This window comes from Vulpes lagopus, chromosome 23 (assembly GCF_018345385.1).
Source record: "Vulpes lagopus strain Blue_001 chromosome 23, ASM1834538v1, whole genome shotgun sequence".
Classification (NCBI taxonomy): domain Eukaryota; kingdom Metazoa; phylum Chordata; class Mammalia; order Carnivora; family Canidae; genus Vulpes; species Vulpes lagopus.
Genome location: NC_054846.1, coordinates 54,039,440 through 54,064,719, shown reverse-complemented (window position 1 = coordinate 54,064,719; position 25,280 = coordinate 54,039,440). Strand labels below are relative to the sequence as shown.

Below are 25,280 nucleotides of genomic sequence, written 5' to 3'. Positions count from 1 at the left end.
CTTTTTTTTTTTTTAAGATTTTATTTATTATTCATGAGAATACACAGAGAGGAGAGAGAGAGAGAGGCAGAGACACAGGGGGAGGGAGAAACAGGCTCCATTCAGGGAGCCCCACGTGGGACTCCAGGATCATGCCCTGGGCTGTAGGCTGCGCCACCGGGGCTGCCCGGGAGGAAGGCTTTTAAAATCAAAACCCAAGATAGGCTGGAAGGTAGGCCTCTTGCGCCAAACAGCCAACTTGTGAAGGCAAAGGCAAAGTTCCTGAAGGAAATTAAGAGTGCTACCCCAGTGAACACACAAATGATTAGAAAGTAAAACAGCCTTATTACTGATACAGAGAAAGCGTGAGTGGGCTGGATAGAAGATCAAATCAGCCACAACCTTGCCTTACACTAAAACCCAATCCAGAGCAAGGCCCTAGCTGTCTCCAATTCTGTGAGGCTGAGAGAGGTCAGGAAGCTGCAGCAGAAAAGCTGGAAGCTATCAGAGGTGGGTTCCTGAGGTTGAAGGAAAGAAGCCATCTCCATAACATAGAAGGTGAAGCAGCAAGTGCTGGTAGAAACTGCAGCAGGTTAACCAGAAACTCTGGCTCAGATCGTTAATGAAAGTGGCTGCCCTAAACAACAGATTTTCAGCGTCGATGAAATGGCCTTATAGTAGAAGATGCCATCTAGGACTTCACTGCTAGAGGCGGGATCGGTGCCTGGCTTAAAGCTTACAAGGACAGGCTGGCTCTCTCGTCAGGAGCTAATGCAGCTGGGGACTTCAGGGTGAAGCCCGTGCTCCTTTACCACTCGGAGAATCCTAGGGCTCTTAAGAATTACGCTAAATCTCTTCTCCCTATGCTCTTTAAGTTGAACAACAAAGCATGCCTGTTACAACATGGTTTACTGAATATTTTAAGCCCAGTGTTAAGACCCACTGCTCAGAAAAAAAGATTCCTTTCAAAATACTCCTGTTCATTGACGGTGCATCTGGTCACCCAAGAGCTCTGACGGAGTTGCAGTGAGATGAATGTTGTTTTCATGTCTGCTAACAATACAATATCCATTCTGTGTCCCATGGGTTCAAAGAGTCACTTTGACTTTCAAGTCTTGTCACTTAAGAAGTCTGTTCCATAAAGCTATAGCTGCCATCGAGAGTGATTCCTCTGATGGATCTGGGCAAAGTAAATTGAAACTCTAGAAAGTAGTCACCATGCTAGATGCTAGTAAGAACTTTGTGATTCATGGGAAGAGGTCACAGTATCAACATCAGCAGAAGTTTGGAAGAAATTGATTCCAACCCTCATGGATGACTTTGAGTGGTTCAAGACTTCAGGGGATAGGTAGCCCTGGTGGCGCAGCAGTTTAGCGCCACCTGCAGCCCCGGGGTGTGATCCTGGAGACCCGGGATTGAGTCCCACATCGGGCTTCCTGCATGGAGCCTGCTTCTCCCTCTGCCTGTATCTCTGCCTCTCTCTCGCTCTCTCTGAATGAATAAATAAATAAATCTTTAAAAAAAACCAAAAACAACAAGACTTCAGGGGAGGAAATAACTGCAGATGGGGTGGAAGGAGCAAGAGAATCAGAAGTAGAGCCTGCAGATGTGACTGCACGGCTGCCATCTCAGGATAAAACTTGAGCGGATGAGAAGTTCCATCTATGGATGAGCAAGGAAGGTGGTTCCTTTTCTTTTCTTTTTTCTTTTTTTTAAGATTTTATTTATTTGAGAGAGAGAGAGAGCATGAGCAGGGAGCGGGACACAGGGAGAGGGAGAGGGAGAAGCAAACTCTCCACTGAGCAGGGAGCCCGGCATGGGATCAGGACCTGAGCCCAAGACAGACGCTTAACCAACCAAGCCACACAGGCGTCCCAAAGAAGGTGGTTTCTTGAGATGGAACCTACTCCTGGTGAAGATGTGAAGATTGTTGAAATTACAACAAAGGATTTGGAATATTACATAAACTTAGTTGATAAAGCAGAAGCAGCATTTGAGAAGATTGACTCTAATTCTGAAAGAAGTTCTGTGGGTAAGATGCTGTCAAGCAGCATCACATGCTACAGGGGAATTGTTTATGAAAGCAGGAGGCCATCAGTGGAGAAAACTTGGTTGTTGTCTTACATTAAGAAATTGCCACAGCTAACCCAACCTTCTGTGACTGCCACCCCATCAGTCAGCAGCCATGGACATCAAGGCAGGATCCTTCACCAGCAAAAAGATCTCAGCTCCCTGAAATGTCAGGTGACGGTTAGCATTTTGTAGCAGTAAAGTATCTTTTAATTAAGGTATGTAGTTTTTTAGACATAATGCTGTTGTACACTCTGGACATAATGCTATTGCAGACTTAATTAGACTTCACTTCTGTGTGCATAGGGAGACCAGAAATTCACTTGACTTTTGCACTTTATTGCCGTGGTCTGGAACCAGACTGGCGCTAGCAACGATGCCGGCTGTACCACACCTCTCAGTCCAGAAACGTGGTTGAGGGGCTTCCAGTGGTGGGCTGGGGAGGAGCCAGGATTCCCAGCTGCAGGTGCATGTTGGGGCATTGGGCCTCAAACTAGAAATCCTGCTTTGCCTGCCAGCTGCTCAGGCAGGGCTGTCCCTCCTGGGCCTAGCACCAGCCTGGGGGAGTGAGGCTGAGCCTCCAGCCTCCCTGGTGTGAGGAAAAGAGGGGCAGGGCCTTGAGAACTGGAGAGATCTGGAACCCTGGAACCGGAGGTGATTAACTGGTGCGGGGACTGGGGCGGGGTGTCTGGATACTGCCAGGGAACCTCTCCTGAGGGAGAGTGTATTCAGGGCAGTGACCCTTGACCCTGGCAGACACAGAAGGACTTGCATTTATTGAGCATACAGGACTGAGGCCTGGGCAGAGGGTGGGATGGGGAGAGGGGGGAGAGGGGGGGCGCGGCCAGTGAGGCCACGGAAGGAGGTGGGGCAAGGCCGGGGGCAGGGTGGGGAAGGGGAGCTTGAGGACAGATGAATTTGGGCTCTTCCCCCGGAGGTGGGGCAGGAGGCGGTCCCTGGGGGCTAGAGGCACCCCTCAGGCCGACACCGGCTAAGGCCCTTCTAGGTGCCTCATTTCAGCCTTGCTGCCATCCCTGCAGAGTGGATGAGAGAGTGAGGCCCAGAGTTGGAAAGTCACTTGGTGCCACTCAGCAGGAAGGAGCAGAGCTGGGGTCCGAGGCCTTTGGAGCAGCTTGGGAGGGGGACCCTTTCCCGTCCCCTCGGGAGGTTACCAGGGTGCTGCCTCTGTGGCTCTGGGGGTGCTCTCACGTCCCTTCTCTCCGGCAGAACCAAGGAGAGCATGTACCACTCACTGACGTATGCCACCATCCTGGAGATGCAGGCCATGATGACTTTTGACCCTCAGGACATCCTGCTGGCTGGCAACATGATGAAGGAGGCGCAGACGCTGTGTCAGAGGTCAGGGCAGCTGGGCAGGGGTGAGAGGGGTGAGGCCCCTCCTCTTGTGACCTCGGCCTATCCCAGTGCCTGAAATACCAGTTAAAGATGTTAAAGATGGCTGCGAGGACCTGTCCCTGTCAGCTCTGCCCCAGGGGCCCTGTCTGAGCCAGGCTCTCAGCCACTTCCAGGGACCAGGCCTAATTCTGTGGCGGCGGGCGCTGGCCCTGTCACATGATGACTCTGATCTCTGGCAAGTGTCTCTCTGGACTCTCCGCTCTTTGTATATGAAGTGAGTGTAAGGGCAGGGCCTGCGTGGGGCTGCAGGAAGCCTGGGTCGCGGCCCAGCACCCAACTGGTGTCTGCTCACATAAGCTGCTCGCACGCCTGCACAGATGAGGCGATGAATGGGTGTGCCCTCAGGGTTTGGGCGCAGGTGGGCCCAGGGCTTAGACCAGCCCCCCGGGGCTGCAGGGGCAGTGGGGGGGGGGGGTCTTGCCGGAGGAGCAGGACAGGTTTCCTGGAGGAGGCGTTGCTGCAGCGGGTCCTCAGGGGACACTGGCTGGGGCAGGGGAAGGTGGGGCAGGGCTCCACCCTGACCCAGGGTGCTTGCCAGGTCTGTGCCTGTGGAGCCCCATGGGAAGGGTGGGAGATGCGCCTGAGCCTGCACCCCCACTCGCATCCCCACCCGCTGCCCCACCCCCATTCCCACCCATACCATGACCTACTCCCCCACTTGCTCCTGCACCCCCACCCCAACCCGCTCCCCCACCCACACCCCAACCTGCTCCCCACTGTACCCCAACCCACTCCCCAACCTGCACCCCGACTGCTCCCCAACCCACTCCCCAACCTGCACCCCGACTGCTCCCCAACCCACTCCCCAACCTGCTCCCTCACCCGCTCCCCACCCCCATCCCCACCCTGACCCACTCCCCACCCCCACCCTCACCCCCACTCGCTCCCCCACCCACACCCCGGGCTCCTGGCTCACACTCACCCAATGACTGGAGGCCCCCTCTTTCCTCTTCAGGCACCGGAAGAAGTCCTCTGTAACAGATTCCTTCAGCAACCTGGTGCACCGCCCCACTATGGACCAGTTCACGGAAGGTGCGGCCTCTGATGTCCCCTCAACCCCACTGATTCTGACTCCCTTTGCCGTCTGGGAAGTGGGGTGGGGAGGATCTGGTCCATGCTGCCTGCCTCAGGGCTCTGGTTTTCTCCTTGCAGAGGAAATCCACGCTGAGGTGTGCTATGCAGAGTGCCTGCTGCAGAGAGCAGCTCTGACCTTCCTGCAGGTAGGACCCCTCTCCCAGGACACAGCTGGGATTGCGCATCAGGCCCCATCTCCAAGCCAGAGGGCTCCCTGTGGTTCAGGGAGGACTGAGGCTCAGTGGCCCCAGCGCTCCCTGCCCTGGCCCAGCTCAGTGGCAGCAGTGACGGGCTTTACCCCCTCCACGCTGGGCACGCGTGCCACGCATGCCCGGTCTGCTAGTAGGATGCGCATCCCCGCATGACCACCGTTTTCCTCCCAAGGGCATGCGGGGTGACAGGCATTAGCACGAAGCCTGCTCTATGCTTGATTCATTCGACAAGCAAGTTTGAATGGATCAAATGTGCGTCTGCGACCTCCCAGGCCTAGTGTGTACATTTGGCTAAGTGGTTTTACATACCTCACACACTTTGCATGTTTGTGTTTTACATAAATTTACATAGATTATTAAAGCTTCACCTCACAGGCCTGCAAAGGGGAGGATTAGAGAGGAGAAGCCACTTTCACAGGGTCATCTGATCAGCGGCTGGCAGAGCTGGGATTTGAACGCAGGTCAATTTGGAATCTGTGCTCCTCACCACACAGTGGTAATTCCAGGAACCATCACCTCGTGGTTTCACCTGCAAGCCTGGCTTATAGTATACAGTCATCATGTAAATATGCATATTGAATGTTATTATTGGGGTACTATTTATTTTTGTTAGCTGTTGTTCTATCTTTTTGTACCTCGGGAAATTAGAATTGGATTACTCCCAATTCTCATTAGGATCACTCTTAATAACTGCACTGTGAGTGGCCTTTTATGTATCTGCGTGCTCTAGCACGCATAGTGAACAGCGCCCACAAGCACTCCCACCTAACCAGAGAACAGAGCATTGCTAGCAAGTCTCCTGGCCCTCCGGGCTCCTCCCCACCCTGTCCCCTGCCTCCCTTCGTGGGGAACCCACTGCCTACAGTTCTATCATCCCTCACCCCCTTTTTTTTTTTTTTAAGATTTTATTTATTTATTCATTAGAGACAGAGAGAGGCAGAGACACAGACAGAGAAGCAGGCTGCATGCAGGGAGCCTGATGTGGGACTTGAACTTGGGAATCCGGGATCACTCCTTGAGCTAAAGGCAGACACTCAACTGCTGAGCCACCCAGTTGTCTCATCACCCTATTTTTTAAAAAATAGTTTTCTCAGCTTCCTTGTCCTGTCTGAGCAGCATATTGTTTTTGTTTTGTTTTTTTTTTAATTTATTTATGATAGTCACAGAGAGAGAGAGAGAGGCAGAGACACAGGCAGAGGGAGAAGCAGGCTCCATGCACCGGGAGCCCGATGTGGGATTCAATCCCAGGTCTCCAGGATCGCGCCCTGGGCCAAAGGCAGGCGCCAAACCGCTGCGCCACCCAGGGATCCCTGAGCAGCATATTGTTATGTGTTAGTTGGCTTCAAGCTTCTTAAGGCCTCGAGCTGTGTGGGGCTTGCTTTCTTTACCCAACCTTATGTGGTTGTATAATATTCCCTTCCATGAATATAGCAGTTCATTCATCCATACTCCTGCTGAAGGGCATTTGGGTTGTTTCTGGTTGGCTGCTATAGACACTGGTGCTGTGAACATTTTTTTTTTTTTTTTTTGCTGTGAACATTCTTGAGGGGGATTCCGCACCCCGTGTTCATCCGTTTCTCTTGGGTGGAGCTCCAGGAATGGAACCCTAGGTGGGCTATAGTGCCATGCCCGCTGAGCAGGGAGCCTGTGAGGGGCTCCATCCCAGGACTCCGGGATCAGGACCTGAGCTGAAGGCAGATATCAACAGAACCACCCAGGTGCCCGGAATTGGTGCTTTAAATTACAAATGTGATAAATAGCTGCTTGTTGTAAAAAAACACAAAAGTTCCAAAACAGGAGCATCCCTCTTGCTTTCGCACAGTTACTTCACCTAGGGGAGCACCTCCTCCAGGCCCTTCTACAAGGACTTAGGATAGGTACCTGTGAGGCTGGGATCGAGGCCTGGGCATTTTGGAGGTCTCATTTGGCACGGAAACCCTTATCTCGAGTCCCAAGGGTTAGGGAGGCCTGGTTTGTCTAACCCCTGACTCCATCCCCACCCTGGACTCCTTCTAGAGCTGGGCCCAAGGTGGGGCAGGCCAGGCCGGGAGCCTTGTATGATCCCTCTCCAACCTGTGGCTCCCCACCCAGGCCTGGCTCTTAGCATCTCTCCTTCCCGCAGGACGAGAACATGGTGAGCTTCATCAAGGGTGGCATCAAAGTTCGAAACAGCTACCAGACCTACAAGTGAGTGGGCCTGGCTCCGGGGGCCTGGGGTCGCAGCACCTAGCATCCTGTGCCCCCCACCCCCACGCCGCCCTGCCAGGCTACTTTGTGGAGGGTTGAGAGCCTTGCTGGAGGCTGGAAGCCGAGAATGCCATGCGGCCTCAGGCAGATTCTGTACCTTCAGGTCCTCAGTTTTCCAGGATATTACTCCCCTGGTTTTCTGGGTTTATCTGTTCATTTGGTTCCCTAGAGTCTATGCCGGGCCCCAAACAGGGGAAAAGAAAGCACATTCTGCACAGTCAGCTTGGTGTGTGGGGGCTAGGAGGCAGGCACAGCGGCAGACCCCCACGCATCTGGTAAGGCCCAATCCAATGCCACATCCCCCACAACATGCTCCCTGGGGGAAGGGCCAGCGCACAGGGATGGCATCCACACATGCTTACACCCTCTGAGGGCCACGCCATTTCCCCGCCATCTCAGCACTGGGCCAGCCAGAGGCCTTGTTTTTGGATGAAGGAAATAAGACTCAGTCTGAACACTTCTGCTTAACATGGCACCACAGTCCTTATCTGCAATTCCAAAATCACAAAATCTTCGAAAGCCAGTGTCTTCCTTCAAGTTTGGCATTAAAACTCATTTTCTGTTAAAAGTTGACTTGAATTGACTTGAGACTATGTATCGTCTTATTTTCCGCATCTGATGTGCCTGTTTCCCTCCAGAGATATTGTGAGTTCGAGTCAGGGCACTGCTGGGGCAGAACCAGCACGCGGCCTGTGGACACCACATTACCTGTGGGTCTGTGCTGGCCTCATGCTGTCCCCTGCAGTCCCCTCCAGCTGCCAGAGCACAAACCTTGTCAGGTCACCCCCTACCAGTTCCCGCTGCTCCTCTTGCTCTTAGTCCCAGGTCATTGCTGAGTCATTCTGGGAGCTCCTCCTGCCCTCCTCACAGTATCTTCCACCCCGCTCTGCCTCAGCCAGTTGGGTCTTGCTTCCAGTTCTTCAAACAGGCCAAGCTCATTGCTGCTTTGGGGCTTTGGGACATGTTGCGCCTCTGCCAGGAACACTCTATGCCAGGCCAACCCTCCTCATCCCTAGAGTTTCAGCTCAAATGTCAGCTTCTCAGGGAGATCTTCCCTGAACCCCAGACTAGGTCAGGCCCCAGGAGTCTTCTCCTTTGAGACCTCTCTTACCCTCCCAGTGACTTGATGGGGGTCTGTCCCCTAGAGTGGGAAAGCTGTGAGGGCAGCAGCATGGGAGCCCAAGCTCCTTTCCAGGACTGGCACAGAGAGACCTGTCTGCATATGCTGACTGAAAGCCCTCAAGATGCCCGTGGCCCCAGGAAGGAGGCAGGCACATCTTTAAAGCCTCTGTTCTGCCCCAGGTGGGCTGGAATACGGATTCTGTGCAACTGATGACCAGGAAAAAAGAGGGTTGGATTTCTTTTTTCTTTTCTTTTCTTTTTTTTTTTTTTTTTTTGAGGGTTGGATTTCAACCAAGAGCCCAGGTAGACTTCTTGAAGGACAGGGTGCTGGAGTTTGCCCAGTGGCTTTTCATTGGGACATTTGGCAATATTGGGAGACATTGGGTAGTGACAACCTTGGGAGAGAGGTTGCTCCTGGCATCTAGTGGGTGGAGGCCAGAGATGCTCCTAAGCATCCCACAGTATGCAGACAGCCCCCCACTTCCACCTGAATGAAGAATTTATCCAGCCTAAAATGTCAGTAGTGCCAAAGAAACTGTTCAAGAGAGAACGCAGAGCATGTGCAAATGCCTAGACATTGGGCAGGGCAGGTGTGCTGGGGCTCATAAGGCTGACATTCAGGAGTAGGTTGTTATGCGGATGGGACTAAGAAGTCCTCGGGTATCCGCTCTCTGGATTGCCAGAATTGTTATTGGTCTAGGGGGTTCTGAGACCAGCTAGGTGTGGGGGGCAAGCTCAGCCCCAGCTGGAATGAGACCCAGCCCCCCTGCTCTGGGGCTGCAACAAGACTCTACCTCTCTGCACAGGGAGCTGGACAACCTTGTCCAGTCCTCACAGTACTGCAAGGGAGAGAACCACAGACACTTCGAAGGAGGCGTGAAGCTTGGTGTGGGAGCCTTCAACCTGGTGAGTGGGCGTCCCTCAATGTGCGAGCTCTGCTGGCCTGTGGTGCTGGGCCCCACGCTGCCTGGGGACCCAGCAGTAAAGCAGACAGGCTGCCACCCTAGGATGCTCAGAGCTGGGCTGCGGGGCAAGGGGGTACTGGCTTCACAGTCCCTCTGTGCATTTCTTCCCAAGTCAAGTTGAGAGCTTGAAATGTGCCATGGGGGTGTTATTTATAGGACCAGAAAAAGACAAACACGATAAATCAGGGCCTTCTCTACCCTGGAGAACTGGTGGTTGGTTAAATAGTGACCAGTGGCAGGGAGAGGGAAGGGCCTGGAAGCAGTGGGAAGCCCACAGAAACGGAAAGTCAGTACCCCTTCCTGGGGGAGGTGGGGAAGGTTTCGTGGAGTGGGAAATGTTTGAGCTGGATCTTGGATGATCTGTAGGCAGGGAAGGGCATTCAAGGCAGAAGGAAGAGTGTGAGCTAGGTGGGGAGGCTCTGAGGCCTATTCCTGGGAGGAGGAGTGGCTCATCAACAATTTAGGCTCCTGGCCCTGGGTGCCCAGAGCCCTATCCGAGGGTGCGTGGGTGGCAGGGCATGGCTGTCTTCCCTCTGGGCAAAGCCTGTTCTGAGAGCTTTGGAACCACATCCATGCCCCATTCTGGGTTCCAGTTTCCTTGTATGTAAAATGGGAACAGTGACCTGGGCCCGAGTGCTGAGAGGTACAGAGTGCAGAAGTGTCATCAGGTATTTTAGCGTCAGAGCCCGGCTGTCTGGGTTTTAGAACTGGCTCCCCCTCTCATTATAAGTGACATGTCCTGTCACTTATCTCTGCCCGACTTTTTTCATCTGTCAAAGGGGGCAGTAATCTTTCTTTGCAGGACTGTTCTAAGGATCAAGTGTGATGACAGAGCAGGGGTCCAGTGTGACAACAATAGCTGTTGTGTGCAGACAACATGTATTGATTTGATCTATCCTCACAGTACCCCTAGGGGGTAGGGGCTAGTATTACTCCCAGATGAGAAAACTGAGGCAAAGAGAGGCTATGTAGCTTACCCAGCGTGACCCAGCAGACAAGTGAGATTAGGATTTAGATACCGTTTGCTCCTGGTCATCACACTGAGGTGCTTCTCTGTTGGGGGAAGTTGGCTCTGTGGGAAACCTCAGGCCTCCTTGTGGGCTTTCTGGAGATAGGTCCTGCCCCCCAGCATTACCCTGGGACTCTGGGGGTTTGGGAGTGAAAGGGACAGTTCTCACCCCTCCATGTGCCCTGCTGCCTCTGTTCCTGCAGACGCTGTCCATGCTTCCTACCAGGATTCTGCGGCTGCTGGAGTTCGTGGGGTTTTCAGGGAACAAGGTAACCACCTGCCTTCTGGGACTCCTGACTGGCTCAGGGATGGGGGGCTGCCGGGCCTGTGTCAGTGTGCGGCTCTGCTCAAGGCCCAGGCCTCCTTGACTCAGTCATCTCTCCAATCAAACGGGCCAGCGATCCCCACCCAGCCCCCCACATAGGGTGAAGAGGCCCTTAGGGTAAGGGTGGCTGTGAAGGGTCGCTTCGAGCAGCAGCCTGGAGTCATGTTCTCTGAGCCTCACATGTGTCAGGAACCTGGTCCTCCTCCCTTTAGGAGACCTTGGGCAGGTTCTTTCCCTGGGGACCATTTTCTTGCCTGGGAGTTGCCTAAGAGAAGCATCAGGCCTTGAGGGCAGAAGCCAGAGGACTCAAGCATCCAGAGGCTTTGCCAAAGGCAGGACCCTGAGTACTAGGTAGCAAGTCAGGGAGAGCTCCCCAGGGGAGGCAGCCCCTGTGCTGGAGGGAACAGTGGCCTGGGGGTCAGGAGTCCTGGGTCAGTCCAGCCTCATCTCCTCCTCTGGACCTTTTTTGGGTAAAACAAGGGCCTTACTAACTTTTTTAGACTGATCAGTGTTTCTCAAGCTTGAACTTCCTCTGGCCTTTTCCTGATTTTTGCTATGTCTGCAGACCTCTATGTTATTATCTATGTATTACTTTCCCCCAAAACGGTGCCTATTTTTTACTTAAGTTTATCTAAAGGAAACACCTAGAACACCCATGTTATTTGGCAGGATAAGAACATAATCCTAGCCGTCAGCTCGTGAAAGCAGGCAGGGCAGCCTGCAAGGCCGTTTTCCCGTGGGCAGAGGTGGCTAGGCCGCGGTGGTGAAGGGGCCCCAGTGCAGGACCCGGGCCTCCCCTGGGTCCCAGGCAGCCGAGGGCCCAGCACGAAAGCCCCCTCCCCCTCGCCTGGAGACCTGCACAGTCTTGGTCCAGGTCCAGGGAAACACCGGCTAGAGGCTCTGAAGGCCCTTCTTAGTTTTTTCTTGAGAAGGCCCTTGAGTCCCGAGAAGGATTTCAGGAGGATGACAGGAGGGACAGGGTGGCCCGCCTGGCGCCGAGCCGCCCTGGCAAGGCCCGAGTGGGCGAATCCGCTGGCTTTATCTTTGTCCTGAAAGCTAAGGAAGCTGTGGAGGGTTCGAGGCAGGGGTGACGTAGGTCAGATTTGTCCATTAGAAGGAAGGACAATGCCCCAGAGGACAGACTGGGGCAGGGAGCGTGGGCGGGGATACAGGGAGCATGGGGCCTCTCCTCCTCAGCCAGGCTCTGGATCCTTCTCCAGGAAGCCTTCCCAGGTAAGTCTGGTTAGGGTTATCTGCCTCTGCCCCCCAGACCCAGGACTACCCAGGGCCTCAGTCCCCCCCGTCCCCCACCATGGGGGCGTGCGGCAGGGTCCCCTGCGCCCCCTCAGCCTGTGCGCCTCTCCCCCCAGGACTACGGGCTGCTGCAGCTGGAGGAGGGCGCGTCGGGGCACAGCTTCCGCGCCGTGCTCTGCGTCCTGCTGCTGCTCTGCTACCACACTTTCCTCACCTTCGTGCTCGGTAGGAGGCCCGGGGGAGCGGCCACCCGGCCACCCGCATGCCTGCCCCTCCTCCGCCCAGCCTCAACTGGTGCTGGCCGCCTGCCTCAGTTTCCTCATGGGTGAAGTGGGGGCGGCTGCGCCCGCCCTGTAGGAGAGCAAGGACCCTGCAGGCGGCCCCTGTAGGCGGCCCCGGGGGTCTGGGCCCCAACCCGGCAGGTGTGGGCCTTGGTTATTGAGCCCCTGCCTGGGCGGGCCTCCTCCGCACCCTCCCGCCTAACGCCGTCCCCCCCCCCCCCCCCCCCCGCCTCGGGCCCTAGAAGAATCATCCTCCCGTTTCACGGAGAGGAAACGAGGGGCCCCGGGCAGGGTGGTGACGGGAGCCAGTGAGCCAGTGGTGGGACGTGTGTCGTGGCCTCGCCTCCCTCAGGCACCGGCCACGTGAACGTGGAGGAAGCGGAGAAGCTCCTGCAGCCCTACCTGAAGCGGTACCCTAAGGTGAGCCCCGCCCTAGCCCCGCCCTAGCCCCGCCCCCGGAGCCCCCGCCCCGCCCCTGCCCAGCGCAGCCCCGCCCTAGCCCCGCCCCCGGAGCCCCCTGCCCAGCGCGCAGCCCCGCCCCCTGCCCAGCACGCAGCCCCGCCCTAGCCCCGCCCCCTGCCCAGCGCGCAGCCCCGCCCTAGCCCCGCCCCCTGCCCAGCGCGCAGCCCCGCCCCTAGCCCCGCCCCCGGAGCCAAGCCCCGCCGCTTGCCCGCGTGTCTCCGCAGGGCGCCATCTTCCTGTTCTTCGCCGGGCGGATTGAAGCCATTAAAGGCAATGTTGACACAGTGAGTGGTGCGGCGCCCCGGGGCCTCCCGGACCACCGAGTGGACGGGCCAGCGGGCACATTCGGGGAGGTGGGAGCCGTTCTGAAGGAGACCGTGTGCTGGGAGGAGGGAGGAGGTGGCGCTTGCGGCGGGCGCCCCGACAGGCAGGTGGAGGCCCCGCGGGATTGCGAGCTGCGGACGCCCAGGTACAGGCACCGTATGCGCAGCGGCGGGGCCCGCCCGTGAGGTTGGCGCCTTGCTGGGCTCGGGGGCTACCGGAGGTTCAGAGCGCGGCGGCGTCCCCGGGGGGCCTGTGGGCTGGGGTTCCAGGGCCGCGGCGGCAAGACAGATGCCTGGGAGCTCCTGGGGCTCTGGAGGTGGCGCTGAGGCAGACGCCGGTCTCTCTGACGCCAGCCTCTCCCGCCCTTTCATTTTGTGCTCAAAGACTAGCATCCTACCGAGGGGCAGGGGCTGGGCGCAGGGTCTAGGAGTGGCACCCGGTGGGTGGGACAGGAGCGGAGCCAGGACCCCGTCCCCCTGCCCCCCTCCCTCCGTGCCTCGCGGGGGGCGGGGTGGCGCTGGGGGCTGACTGGCAAGTGCCCGCAGGCCATCCGGCGGTTCGAGGAGTGCTGCGAGGCCCAGCAGCACTGGAAGCAGTTCCACCACATGTGCTACTGGGAGCTGATGTGGTGCTTCACCTACAAGGGCCAGTGGAAGATGGCCTACTTCTATGCGGACCTGCTCAGCAAGGAGAACTCCTGGTCCAAGGTGGGCTGACACCTGGTGCTGGGACACCTGGCAATGAGCCCCAGACCCAGGGCCACACCCCCAACTGAGAGCAGGTGACTCAAGCTGAAATTGAAAGGAAACCCTAAGTTCTAATAGGACTTGGGGTTGGTGGGAACCACAGACCGTGAGGAGCGGGCAAAGTTTAAAACTACAGGGTGTTAGTCAGGGTTTTTCATCCCAGGGAACAGAAGCATGCCCAGGTGCCCAGGTGAGCGCCGACCATAGAGCATTGTTCTGGTGAAGGCGGCCACCAGCTACAGGGGTGTGAGGAGCCCTGCAGTGCGGCAGTCCAACTGGGAAACAGTGCTTTCAATTTTAATTCTAATTAGTTCAGATTTAAATTTAAAAAGTCACACAGGGGTAGTGGCCCCGGTACTGGACTATGCAGGTTGAAAACACAAAAGTTTCACAGAACTGAAAAATTCTAGGCTCCACCGATTTCAGATAGGCTGGATCCAGGAATTTCAAATGGTGTCATCATGGCGTGTTCTGCTCTGTGCAGTGCAGGCAGGTTTTCTCCTTGTGACAGACATGGCCATGGACTCACATCTTCCTTTTGGCTTCAGCCACAGTCACACAGTCGAGGCTGCCTGGTCTGGCATAGATCCCATGTCAGTGCTTGGATACAGGGGCAGGAAAACTCCTCAGGGATCAAGGGTAGGAGAGGGGTGGTTCTCCGGGAAAAAATGAGGTGATGTTCCCAGAAAAAGTGTTGGTTGGTGGGGGAGCCATTAAAGAGAAGCCATGAAGGCAAAGTGGAGCAAAGCAGATGCCCAAAGTATGTGAAAACTTCCCCCCTCGCGGTGAGTGGTGAGAGGAGTAGCAGCCATTTTCATGGTGAGATAGCCCAGAATTTGAACCAAGACCCAGGATTGGAGAGATTGGCAGGGGCGTCCAGGGCGATATTGGCAGGTGCGCACAGTGAGTGTCTGGGTGTCGCTGAGTCCCAATTTCTCGCCCCTCCCCCACCTTTTCAGTACCCTTCCTGGGGCCCAAGCTGCAGGGGAGTTCTTTGGGTTGGGGCAGGCTTCTGCTGAGCTTTTACTGTGGGCCCAGCACTTGCCTCCCTTCCACGCCCAAAGAGGGAGGTCAAGAGAGGGTGTGTGGCTTTCCTGGGCCACGCAGCTGTTGGTGACAGACCCTGGATCTGAAGACCCTTCCTTGTGACTCAAAGGCGTTTGCTTGTCCCTCATCCCATAAGCCCCACTGAGGAGGCCCCTCTTGCTCTGAGACCACCCTGCTGTGGAAGGTGCTCCCTCGGAGGCAGCCCCGCGCCGGAGTTCATCCCTCTTCACCTCCCACCCCCAGCGGGGCCCACGGCCTCAGGAGACCTGGTTGGGAGCTGGAGCGGCAGCTGGGAAGGGAGGACAGGGTAGCTCACAGCTGCTGGGGCAGGGCCAGGCCTCACAGGTGTCAGGAGGTTTGCCTGTGACTACGCTCTGGCTCTGCTCACTGTGACTTGGAGGTGGTCACCCCCCCATCACCTCTTCAGAAGTGCTTCCTGTGAAGTGGGGGGTATCCCCCAACTCCTGGGGCCTCCTTCAATCCGCCCCTGTAGCACTTGGCCACCGGGTGTTGCCTCAGCGCAGAGCCTTCCGGGCCCAGGACGCTGAGGACGCAGTGGGGGTGACGGAAGCCGAGTGCATCCCACGGATTTGGGGAACAGCTGAGAGGCCAGTGTGGCAGAGCAGTGATGGGCGACAGGACGCCAAGGTGGCGCGGAGACAGGCGGGGCCTACGGCGCCTCCAGGGCCTCTGGGTTGCTAAACGTGACGGCTGCAAGGATTCCAGACACAAGCTGACATGAGCTGACATGAGATCAGGGTGGCCCCTGGGCAGCTCCCCAGCTAGCGTCCGACGCTTGGGTTTGGCTCCGGTCACTGTCTCAGGGGCCCGGGGTGTGAGCGCACGTTGGCGCCGCGCTCAGCGCGGGCTCTGCCGCTCCTTCCCCGTCGCTCTGTTCAAAAAAGCCCAGGATGGTGCGGAAGTGGCTGGCGGGGCAGGAGCGTGGCAGGAGCGGAGCGGGAGAGGGCAGAGGAGACCAGCAGCTGGTACCAGGGGGCGGGGGTGGGGAGGATGTGCCTGGGGGATGGGTGTCCGAGGAGCGCTGCCTCCTCCGCTGCCCGCAGTCTGGGGTCCAGGCCCCGAAACCCCCAAACCCGGGGCCCCCTGCAGCTCCGCTCCGGCAAGCAGGCGACCCATACGTCCTTCCGGCCCTGACCGCTTCCCTGGCTCATGGGGAGGGGTCACCCCAGGGCCCTGCAGCTCTTCTGGCCTCTGCTCTCTCAGGCTTTATGCTGCCCGCTTGTCACCTTCTTAGACTCACGTTGGTGCCTCCCTGGCTTTGCTCAGCCTGTTTCTTGTCTGGAAGGTTCCTCCTCAGCTCTCTGAATCTTCCCATTGGGTCTAGTCTGAAGGGGGTGCGTCCCAGAAGCCCTTACTGCCCGGTCCTCCCGCGCCCCCTGGCTGAGCACTGCCCTGCACGCCCTGTAGATGTGGAGCCTCGACCCAAGCCCCTCGTGGGCGGGCTCCCAGCTCAAGTCCTCGGGGCGCCCCGCTGCCTCAGTCTCTGCCCTAGGGCTCGGCTGTGGGGCTGGCCTCGAGAGGTCCGGAGGGTGGGCGGCTTACACGTTGTCTTTGTGCTGTTGCTCTGCCGTGCACAGGCCACCTACATCTACATGAAGGCCGCCTACCTCAGCATGTTTGGAAAGGAGGATTACAAGCCTTTCGGGGATGATGAAGTGGAGTTGTTCAGGTGGGTCCTAGGCCGCAGCCACGTCTGCCCACAGCCACCCACGGCCACCCTGAGCTGTGGGCGGGGAGGGAGGTGGTGGGCTTCTTAACTCCCCGGGCTCTGAGCCGCGGGACTCTCCCCCAGGATGGCCCCACAGCCTCATGCCCTAGCATCACCCCACCTCCTGCTGCTTGTTCCAGCCCGTTCAGGCTGTTCAGAGTCCCTCCGCCCCATGAAAGTGGTTTGTCAGCATCCTTCCCACTGAGCCTTTCTTCTGGTCAGTGGGATAGATGTGGACACTGAGGTGCAGAGAGGTCCCTCCTGCTGAGTTCCCACCAGCCAGGAGAAGCACTGTAGGGAACCAAATGGAGTCCCACAAGATCACATCTAGCCTCTGCCATTTCTAAGTTGTGTCTCTGTGAGCAATTTCAGCAGCTGTGAAATGGGAATAACCACCTATGTCTTGCAGGGTTGTTTTGTGAATCAAATAGAACCTGCAAGAGTCTGGTGTAGGGCCTGGAGCCATGAAATGGCTGCCGTTTTCATTCTTATCTGTACTGCCGTTTGCCTTCTGGCGAAGGGTCTGGGCAGGGCTCAGCCTCAGCAGGCTCACGGTGGATCCTTGGGCCTTCTGGTCAGGAGGGCTGCGCCCAGCTGGGAGCCCTGCGCTTTCCACTAGTGCTGTCACAATCCTAGTGTGTCTCATATACCAAGCGCCTCTACTTCATCTCAGTTCTTCCAGAAAGCCAGGAGGCTAAGTCTCTGGGGGGAGGAAGGATAGGATAATTTTCCCTTTACATTTTGAGTTTCTTGGCTAGAGACTGGCTGAGACACTCCCCAACCCCTAATAAAAGACTAACAGGAGAAAAATAAACCAGAGTTTAGTAACATGTATACTTCCTGTTATACATGGGAGAGACTCAGGAAAACTGAGCAACTGAAATGGCCCAGGCCATTGCCTTAAATACCATCCCTAAAGATAAAAAATGTTTGGGGTGGGGGGAGCCTGTTACGGGAGGTTTTCAGGTAAAGCAGGTAAAAGAGGGTAAGGTGCCTCTGCAGATTTAAGTCTCTGCCTTTTCCTTTGAAAAGAGTTTCTGGGGCTTCTCATCTTCTTCCAGACACAGAGGAGACACCCTGATAAATGGGAGGTCTCTTAGAATTGTCTTAGGAAAGCTCAGCTCAAAAACTAATGGAATTAGTTTTTCAGAGCTTTTTCTATATCTGCTGTTTCTTAATCAGCTTAAAATAATCCTTATGCCAAAGAGGCATATTTTGGGGTGACAAATCCTGCTCCCCTTCATATCATCAGATCCAATTCAGAGATGAGAAAACTGGGGCCCAGAGAGATTCCAGTGAATAAGCAAGGGAGATGTTTGGCAAGGAACCTCACAGCCAGACCCAGCTGTTTCCTGGGCCTGGAAGGCTCAGGCCTGAGGGTCCCAGCCACACCCAGTGTGTGCAGATCTCAGGGTGGGATGGAGCTGGGTGGGTGAGGCTCCAGATGTGGGAGCTTGCCTAGCTGCATGCATTTTACTCTGCCCGTGGAAACAGCTGAGACGGCCACAACTCACGTGGCAAATTAAAGGTTTGAGCCGTGTGGTCTTAGGCAGCTCCTTCCCTTCCTCTGGGTGTTAATCTCCCATATGAAACTGGGGTCAGACTTCTGCTGAGCCTTCTGGAAATGAGGCTTGTCTTGGAAGCAAGACAACTAGCAAAGCAGGCCTGCGACGTTTGCTGACATTCTCACCTCTGCCAGCGGGTGTGGAGGAGGCCTCTTAGAAGTGGTCACGTCTGGAGGCAGGGCCTGCGGTGGAAAGCCAGAGCTCCAGGCTATGCTGTAGTCCAACACAGTGCCTCATATAAACTGGGGAAACTGAGGCCCCGAGAGGAGCCAAGCTGGAGAGCCGGCCTCCCTAGGTTTTTCTTCCCCTCATCTCTTTCACAGAGCAGTGCCTGGCCTGAAGCTCAAGATTGCTGGGAAATCTCTACCCACAGAGAAGTTTGCCATCCGGAAGTCCAGACGCTACCTCTCTCCTAAACCAGTCTCTTTGCCAATTCCTGCTCTGGTGGGTTGGAGGGTCTAGACTGTCCCTGCGCTTGTTTGGGATTGTGGGGGTTACTGAAAGCCAGAGATACTGCGAGGGCCAGGGGGAAGTGGTTGGGAGGAGAAAGACCTTCATACCTCAGGGCTCTGGAAAGGGTTTCACAGTTTACCTAGCACTGTGAGGGAAGCACACAAATGAGTCTGAGCCAGGCCTTGCCTGATAAAGTACTGCTCTGGTGGCGGTGGGGAGACAGGGAGGCAGGCTTCAGATGCTTCGAGGTGAAAGTGCCCGGGCAAAGGCATCACTCAGCTGTTTACGTTCCCACACATCTGTTTTAGTCCTGCTATATTGTAATGGTTTACACTGTCCCCCTCACTGGACCACATTCCTAAGGCCTGGGACCATGTTCTATTCAACTCTATAATAGCTAACAGTGTTTTTGGGCACGGGCTGTGTTCTTTATACCCATTGCCTCATTTGATCCTCACAACCACCCTGTGTAGATGTTGGTGTATCCCCATTTTACAGATGGGGTAAGAAGGCATAAGAGATAAGCAGGAAGATAAAATATCTAAGAAATAGGTAAGATATAAGTAGATGAAATAACTTCTCTAGGTCACACAGCTAGTGACTTGTTAGATTTTAAACCTAGAATGGTTTTAGAGCCCAGATTCTGAATGATGCTAATTCCACTCATGATTTTAGCAGGAATCAGAAGTTTCTAGCTTGTTAAGTCTGTTATTCAAATACTAAGGTAGCCAAAAAAGTAGAAAGGCACTGTTTTTTTCTGGTCCTGGCCCCCCTGTTCACCAACTATGACCTTCGGTAGGGTTTCCCTTCTCTTAATGTAAAATCAGGGGTAATATATACCTTGCCTGTTTCATACAGCAGTATGAGACTTAGCTGATAAAATGTTAAATATTTACAAATAAAAAATTGAATATTAATATAGAATTTATGTATTTCTGAACCAATTTTGAAACTCTTTAAAATGTACAATAAAAAAATAAAACATACAATAAAACTATTATCATATGGGGGATGAAAGGGCAACAAGTGACTATACCAAAAATTCAGGAGAGAATTTCCCAAACTATAATCTGCAAAATGCTTTTTATGCCTAAAACAGTTTGTGATTAAATATATTTGGGAAAGACCAGCCTAAACAAAGTTGATATACTGTGTGGATCTTTTGGAGCCTTATATGATAATATGTATAGTAAGTCTCCAAGAATAAGCTGAAAATGATTTTTTTTCCCCTAACCTTTTGAGCCACAGACACCTATTTTTTTGCAGGGACATTTGCTACCTTGGGACCATATATACCATTGGAGGAATACTGGTTCTAAACTTAAGTTTCCTCCCTAGAACATAACAAGAACCAAAACTGTAACATCTTTTTAGAACTTTTTGCATACAAATCACTTTCACATCTATGACCTGGTTCCATAGTTTAGGAAATGCTAATGGAATTATAAATGAACATCTAACTTAGTATTCTGATATTCCTGGCAGCCAAAGCCAAGAAAGGTATCAGGATGTGTGTTGCAATTTTCATGATGGCCCTTCAAGCCCAGTGCCTTGGGGGAAGAGAGACAAGGTGATACAGTCTTAAGAGCTATTGGAAATCCTGAAGTGCCCATAGTACCTCCAGTGTAGGTGGAGGTCTGCCAGATGGAGTGGGGAGGACGACTTTCTGGAGAATGTAGGTCATGGCCTGGTCCTCAAAGGATGCGGGGAGAGAGGTCAGGAGAGCATAACACCCAGGGAAGCCATGAGCAGAAGAGCAGTTAGAAACTATGTGCAGCCATGAGAAGAACAATGAGGATATGTGTCCATCTTAAATCCACGTTAGTGTAAGATGAGACCTCAATAATGAGTGCTGAGGCTCCCTACCGTGACCCCTTAGAGGCCACAACATCATCGGCTGGGCTGAGACTTGTCATAAAAGATTAGAGCCAGAAGGGCCTCTAGTGATCCTCTGATCTGAGCTACGCATTTTACAACTAGGGAAACTGAGACCCTACTGGGGAGGAAACCTTTGGACTGACTTGCTCCCTTGCCCTCAGGAAATGATGTACATTTGGAACGGCTATGCTGTGATCGGGAAGCAGCCGGAACTCACGGACAGGATCCTTGGGATTATCACCAAGGCTGAAGAGATGCTGGAGAAGGGCCCAGGTGACCACCCCCGGGCCCTTGAACCTGCCAGGCTGAGTCACATCACAGGTCTTTACAGTTACAGGTTCCCTCTACCAAAAATGTCCTTCTCTACCCTGGTTAATGGTCCTTTGCCTTTCTAGACTGAGTTTCAGTGGCATTTCTCCTTGTTGTCCCTTGTCCCCCAGGTAGGGTTAAGGCTTCCTCCCACAGCCCCTGGGCTCCCATGTCAATCCTGATCTCACTACATTGTCACTGTGTCAGCATCTGTTTTTCCTTCCCAGTTATGAGCTTCCTGAGGACAGTGACCATGGGTCAGTTACCACTCTGTCCCCAGGGCCCAGCAGAGTAGGAGCTCTGCGAGTAACTGTCGCAGAAATAAGTGAGCCTGCCTTCTTCCCTCACCCCCCTATTCTCAGAGAATGAGTACTCAGTGGATGATGAGTGCTTGGTGAAGTTGCTGAAAGGCCTCTGCCTGAAATACCTGGGCCGTGTCCAGGAAGCTGAGGAGAATTTCAGGAGCATCTCTTCCAAGTAAGTGCCTAGGTGTCTGCTCCCAGCCTGGGTGGCCGGCCTACTGCTGGGCCCGGGTCTCCTGGATAGAACTGGCTGGGTTCTCCTCCCTCACGCGCGCTCCAGTGCTTGACCCTAGCCCACCCCCCTCACTGCACTTGTACTAGTGTCTGTTCTACGCCAGGGTCCTTACTGGGCAAGATCATCCAGATCCCATTCCCTGGGGCCACCAGCCCGGCCAACCACAGGAGTCCAACAGTGAAGTTTCAGGGGAATGGTGCCCCCTAGAGTATGTAACTCAACTCTGCCCTTGAGGAGCATAAGCATTATAGGCAGAAGCTATAGGAACTCCATCTGGTATGATCAAGACTGTGCTTGAGGCAAGCAGTGCCCTGAGGAGGGACCTAAACATACTGCGAGATAAGGCTTCCCAGGGAGGCCATCTCAACTGGGAAGTTTATTAGGCAGAGAAAGGAAAGCAGGAGTTTTGAGTAGGTACCTGGGCACAGGGAAAACACGGAAGGTCAGGGTAACAGTGATTAAGTCCTTCCCTGCCTGGGTGAAGTTACAGAGGGACAGGGTTACAGAGGAAGTAAGGGAGACTAGATGGAGAAGGGATGGATGTTTTGTTTATATGGCCGAACTTTATCCTGTAGACAGAAGATCCGAGAAGAATACTGCACAGGGCAGATTTGGGTTTTAAAAGGTGACCTCTGGGGCAGCTTGGAGGATGGGTCAGAAGAGCCAGCCTGGAGACAGGAGACTTCCTAATTTCGTAAACCATTTCCCCTAGACCAAGGGGGTCAGGGACAAAGGTGGGCATGGGCAAAGGACAGGCACAAGCCAGAAGTTGTTGGGGCCCTAGGTGCAGAGGACTGGAAAGCCCTGTTGGCGATCATAAACCTTTCTACGGCTGTGTGAGAGTCCTCCCCAACTAGGCTTCATTGTCAGGGAGCTGCACATGAGGGCCCGGATCAGATCTTTCCACGCGGAGAGGGCTCAGGACGAACCCGAAGGATATCCAAGAGCAGGGCCTGTAAGCCATGTCCTCTGTCCTGCAGTGAAAAGAAGATTAAATATGACCACTATTTGATCCCAAACGCCCTGCTGGAGCTGGCCCTACTGTTTATGGAGCAAGGCAGAAATGAAGAGGCTGTCAAACTCTTGGAAACTGCCAAGTAAGGCGTGGGTAGCACTGGTCTCTCCTTTGTTCCCCCTGAGCTCAGGAGACAGGAGCAGAGGCAGCAGGGAGGGTGCTGGTAAGGGCATTATGGGAGTCCAGAGGCCAGGCCTGGTCCCTGGGAACCCTGCAAGGATCGGGATCCCAGAAATAGGGAATGAATTACCCACGGTCTCACCACAGGCCCAACTGCAGAGCTAGTAGAAGACCCAGGTCTGCCACCTTCTGGCCCCATGGATTTCTCTCTAAAATCATTCTGTCAGGCCTGGGGACTCAGCAGGAGTGGAGTAGTTCAAGGGTACCTACCAGGGTGAGGGCACTGTGTGGGATCTGTGAGTCCACACTGGGCAGGGCCCACCTCTTCGGACAGAGAGCCTCCTTGGTCTGGCAGCCTCCTGCAGCTCAGACTGAAGGAAGAACACTTCCCAGGGCAGCCTTACAGGTCTGATTCTTTGCTTTTTTCCAGGCAAAACTACAAGAATTACTCCATGGAGTCAAGGACACATTTTAGAATCCAGGCAGCCGTACTCCAAGCCAAGTCTTCCCTAGAGAATGGCACCAGATCCACGGGCTCAGTGTCTTTGTAGTTTTATGCAGCACTCCCTCCCGGGCTGGAAGACAGAGACACGGACAGAGCTCCTGGAAACATTTCAAAAAGATCCCCACCCCCCGCCCTGCCTTTGGGGCCCACCGGTGCTCCAGTGGGACAGCGCAACATAGGTATCCACGCCGAAGGGAAGCCAGCATTCTCACCAATGCGGCCAAGGGCCTTCAAGGAGAGTGGGTGGGGCCCTCGGCCTGCCCTGTCACACATACGGGTACTTGTTTTTCACTGTGATGTTTAAGAGAATGTATGAACAGTTTACATTTTCATTAGAAATATATTAATGGGATCACGGTTGGCTTAAAAAAAACTGTAAATCTTTGTTTCAACCCATACTGATCTGAAGGTAAATCTATAGATGATGCTTTTTCAAAATTCAGCAGTGTCTCAGCTTCCAAGGCCAAAGACCCCATCAAGGCTTCTGAGTGCTGGGCAAGAGGTTGCACAGGCACCCACACCTTACTTCTTACACTTCATTTTCACTCCCTTAGTAACTTTCTAATTAAAAAAAAAAATCAGATGAGTATTATTTCACTAAAAAGACCTGTGAGTCTATCTACAGGAAAAAAAAATCAATCTTCATTAATAAGGATTGAGAGTTGCTGAGGCCTGACGGAACGGGAGCTTTCTGGCTCTTTCTGCACCAAAGCCAAGACGTCGTGGGGGAGGGTCTCCACACCAGTCTGCTTCCTCACTGTGCCCACGTGAACCAGCTGGGAATAAGTCACAAAACAAAAATCCTCTGTGCTTTACTATGAGGTACATTTATTTCCTGACAGCATTTTTCTTAGAATGGTTATATTCTTGGCCTGTTGTGTATGTTTTAGATTTTTCAGTTAAGAGAAAAGATATTTAAGTAATAAAACTTACACACTTAAGAAATCACGCAACATCTATTTCAGTAGAGTATGTGTTGCTTGAATTCTTGGGCAAGGCAGAGTCTGGATCAGAAGCCATATGGCCCAGGTATGTTTTATTTAGACAACATGATGCCTTAAATGTTTTAAAATAAGTTACTGACATTTAAAAGATGGGGAGATCGCAACAAATCTGGATTCTGGCCTCTTATTTAAAAAGAAAATCCAACCTGGCAACATCCCTATAGAACAAGGCAACAATCAGAGCTGAGTAGAGGCTGCTTTAAACTCCCATATTCTCCTTCTGGGCTCTCAAAGCATCTGAATTTGCAAGCTCCAGGGCTGTTACAGTGAGAGCTCCAGTTCAGTGACCATATGCCCAGCTAAGGACCGCATACTTCAACTTCACCATTTCCCTGGAGGAAGAAAATCATGTACACAGTAAAAATACTCATCTGTGAAATGTGTCTCCTCAGAGATGAATGCAATTTCTGTAAGGGAAGAACCACAGACAACTTCCTAATCTTCTGGAATTGCTGGACTTTTAGCCAACACCTATGAACATCTGCCATGGGCTGGGGAGGTTAATCTATTAACACAGGCAAGCAGCCTTCTGTGACTAATACCGAATGAAGTCATAGGTTTTAAGTAAAGCAAACTCTCATTAGGAAAACAAAACCCTCATTCAAGATCGTTTTGCACTTAGTACTGTCAGAGCAGAAATGCTATGAAAAAAAATTTCTCATTTTGTTAGATCTAAACACAGAATGCTCGCCACCAAGAGCAAGCCCTTTGCAAGCTTGCTCTCCAGGGCAGCCTGAGCCTAGGTTGTCAGGCAGGGAGGGTGACAGGAGTGACTAGAACCAGGCTACTGGAGGAGGGTGGCCTTTCATGGTTCCTTCACATACAGGAACGCTAGTACCTACCGCTGCAGATAGATAACAGCGCGCTGGTCACAGGATACCAAGCACAGTTTGTAAAATTGCAGTTAACAAAAAACTTAAACATTCATTTTAGGCACTTAAAAAAAATGTATGCCAGGATGGTTTCCTTGTCAATGTTATTACCGATTTCCCGCTGGGCTTCATTAATGAGCCGAGGTCACCTGACCTCTGTCTGCTGCTGTGGCCACAGTCTGGCTGGTAAGAGAAGTTAGTGGGTTTGGGCTCCTTTATGCCACCTGCGGCTGGAGACAGTCTATTAAAAACATGTTTATGAAGTTGGGTGAAAATGTCAGGTGTCTACCACCATTATCTTTGTTCAGAAACTTTGAAAGTGAATATTCTGTCCTGGGCTGCTTCTGTCTCCTTTGAGCCACTTCTAGTTGTTACGTCTCTAATAGTGCAGAGCTTTCTAGCACATGTACCTGGGAGAGGCAGCTAGCTTCCAGGTGGAGAATTCTGGCCTCGAAGTAAGGAGACCTGAATTCGAGTCCCCACTTTGTTACTAATTTTCAGAGTGACCTTGGAAAAGTCATGGACTCTCAAAAGATTAATAATTTGCACTAGATTAAGGCTCTTTCCTGCTGTCAATGGTTCTGAGTGTGACTCTGGTCCCATATGTTTCTGGATTTTCACATCCAAAATGAGGTAAGGCTATGTACCTCCCTACCTGTTGCCAAAGCCTGGTATCCCTAAGCAACTCTGCGGGAAACGGCAGGCTTTCTCGTGGGCCTCGACAGTAGCCCAGCATGGGAGAGCCAACATCTTCATTTGG

The 25,280-nt window shown here is 53.7% G+C and overlaps 1 protein-coding gene across 7 annotated transcripts in view; it reads left to right on the top strand.

The window, feature by feature from the left end:
- The window catches only part of TTC39A (tetratricopeptide repeat domain 39A), a 35,737-nt gene extending 13,034 nt beyond the window's left edge, over positions 1-22,703 (top strand). For 3 of the 7 annotated variants that reach the window (XM_041738199.1, XM_041738198.1, XM_041738197.1), the window contains 16 exons: positions 3,277-3,408; positions 4,421-4,497; positions 4,618-4,685; positions 6,874-6,938; positions 8,927-9,026; positions 10,298-10,363; positions 11,790-11,898; positions 12,307-12,374; positions 12,641-12,700; positions 13,286-13,447; positions 16,132-16,223; positions 18,151-18,271; positions 20,320-20,431; positions 20,830-20,944; positions 21,985-22,101; positions 22,570-22,703. In XM_041738199.1, coding sequence (XP_041594133.1) covers positions 3,277-3,408; positions 4,421-4,497; positions 4,618-4,685; positions 6,874-6,938; positions 8,927-9,026; positions 10,298-10,363; positions 11,790-11,898; positions 12,307-12,374; positions 12,641-12,700; positions 13,286-13,447; positions 16,132-16,223; positions 18,151-18,271; positions 20,320-20,431; positions 20,830-20,944; positions 21,985-22,101; positions 22,570-22,690 — 1,585 coding nt within the window. In that variant the 3' untranslated portion in view covers positions 22,691-22,703. The other 4 variants (XM_041738200.1, XM_041738201.1, XM_041738202.1 and 1 more) reach the window with 4 other exon arrangements.
- The last annotated feature ends 2,577 nt before the right edge of the window (positions 22,704-25,280 follow it).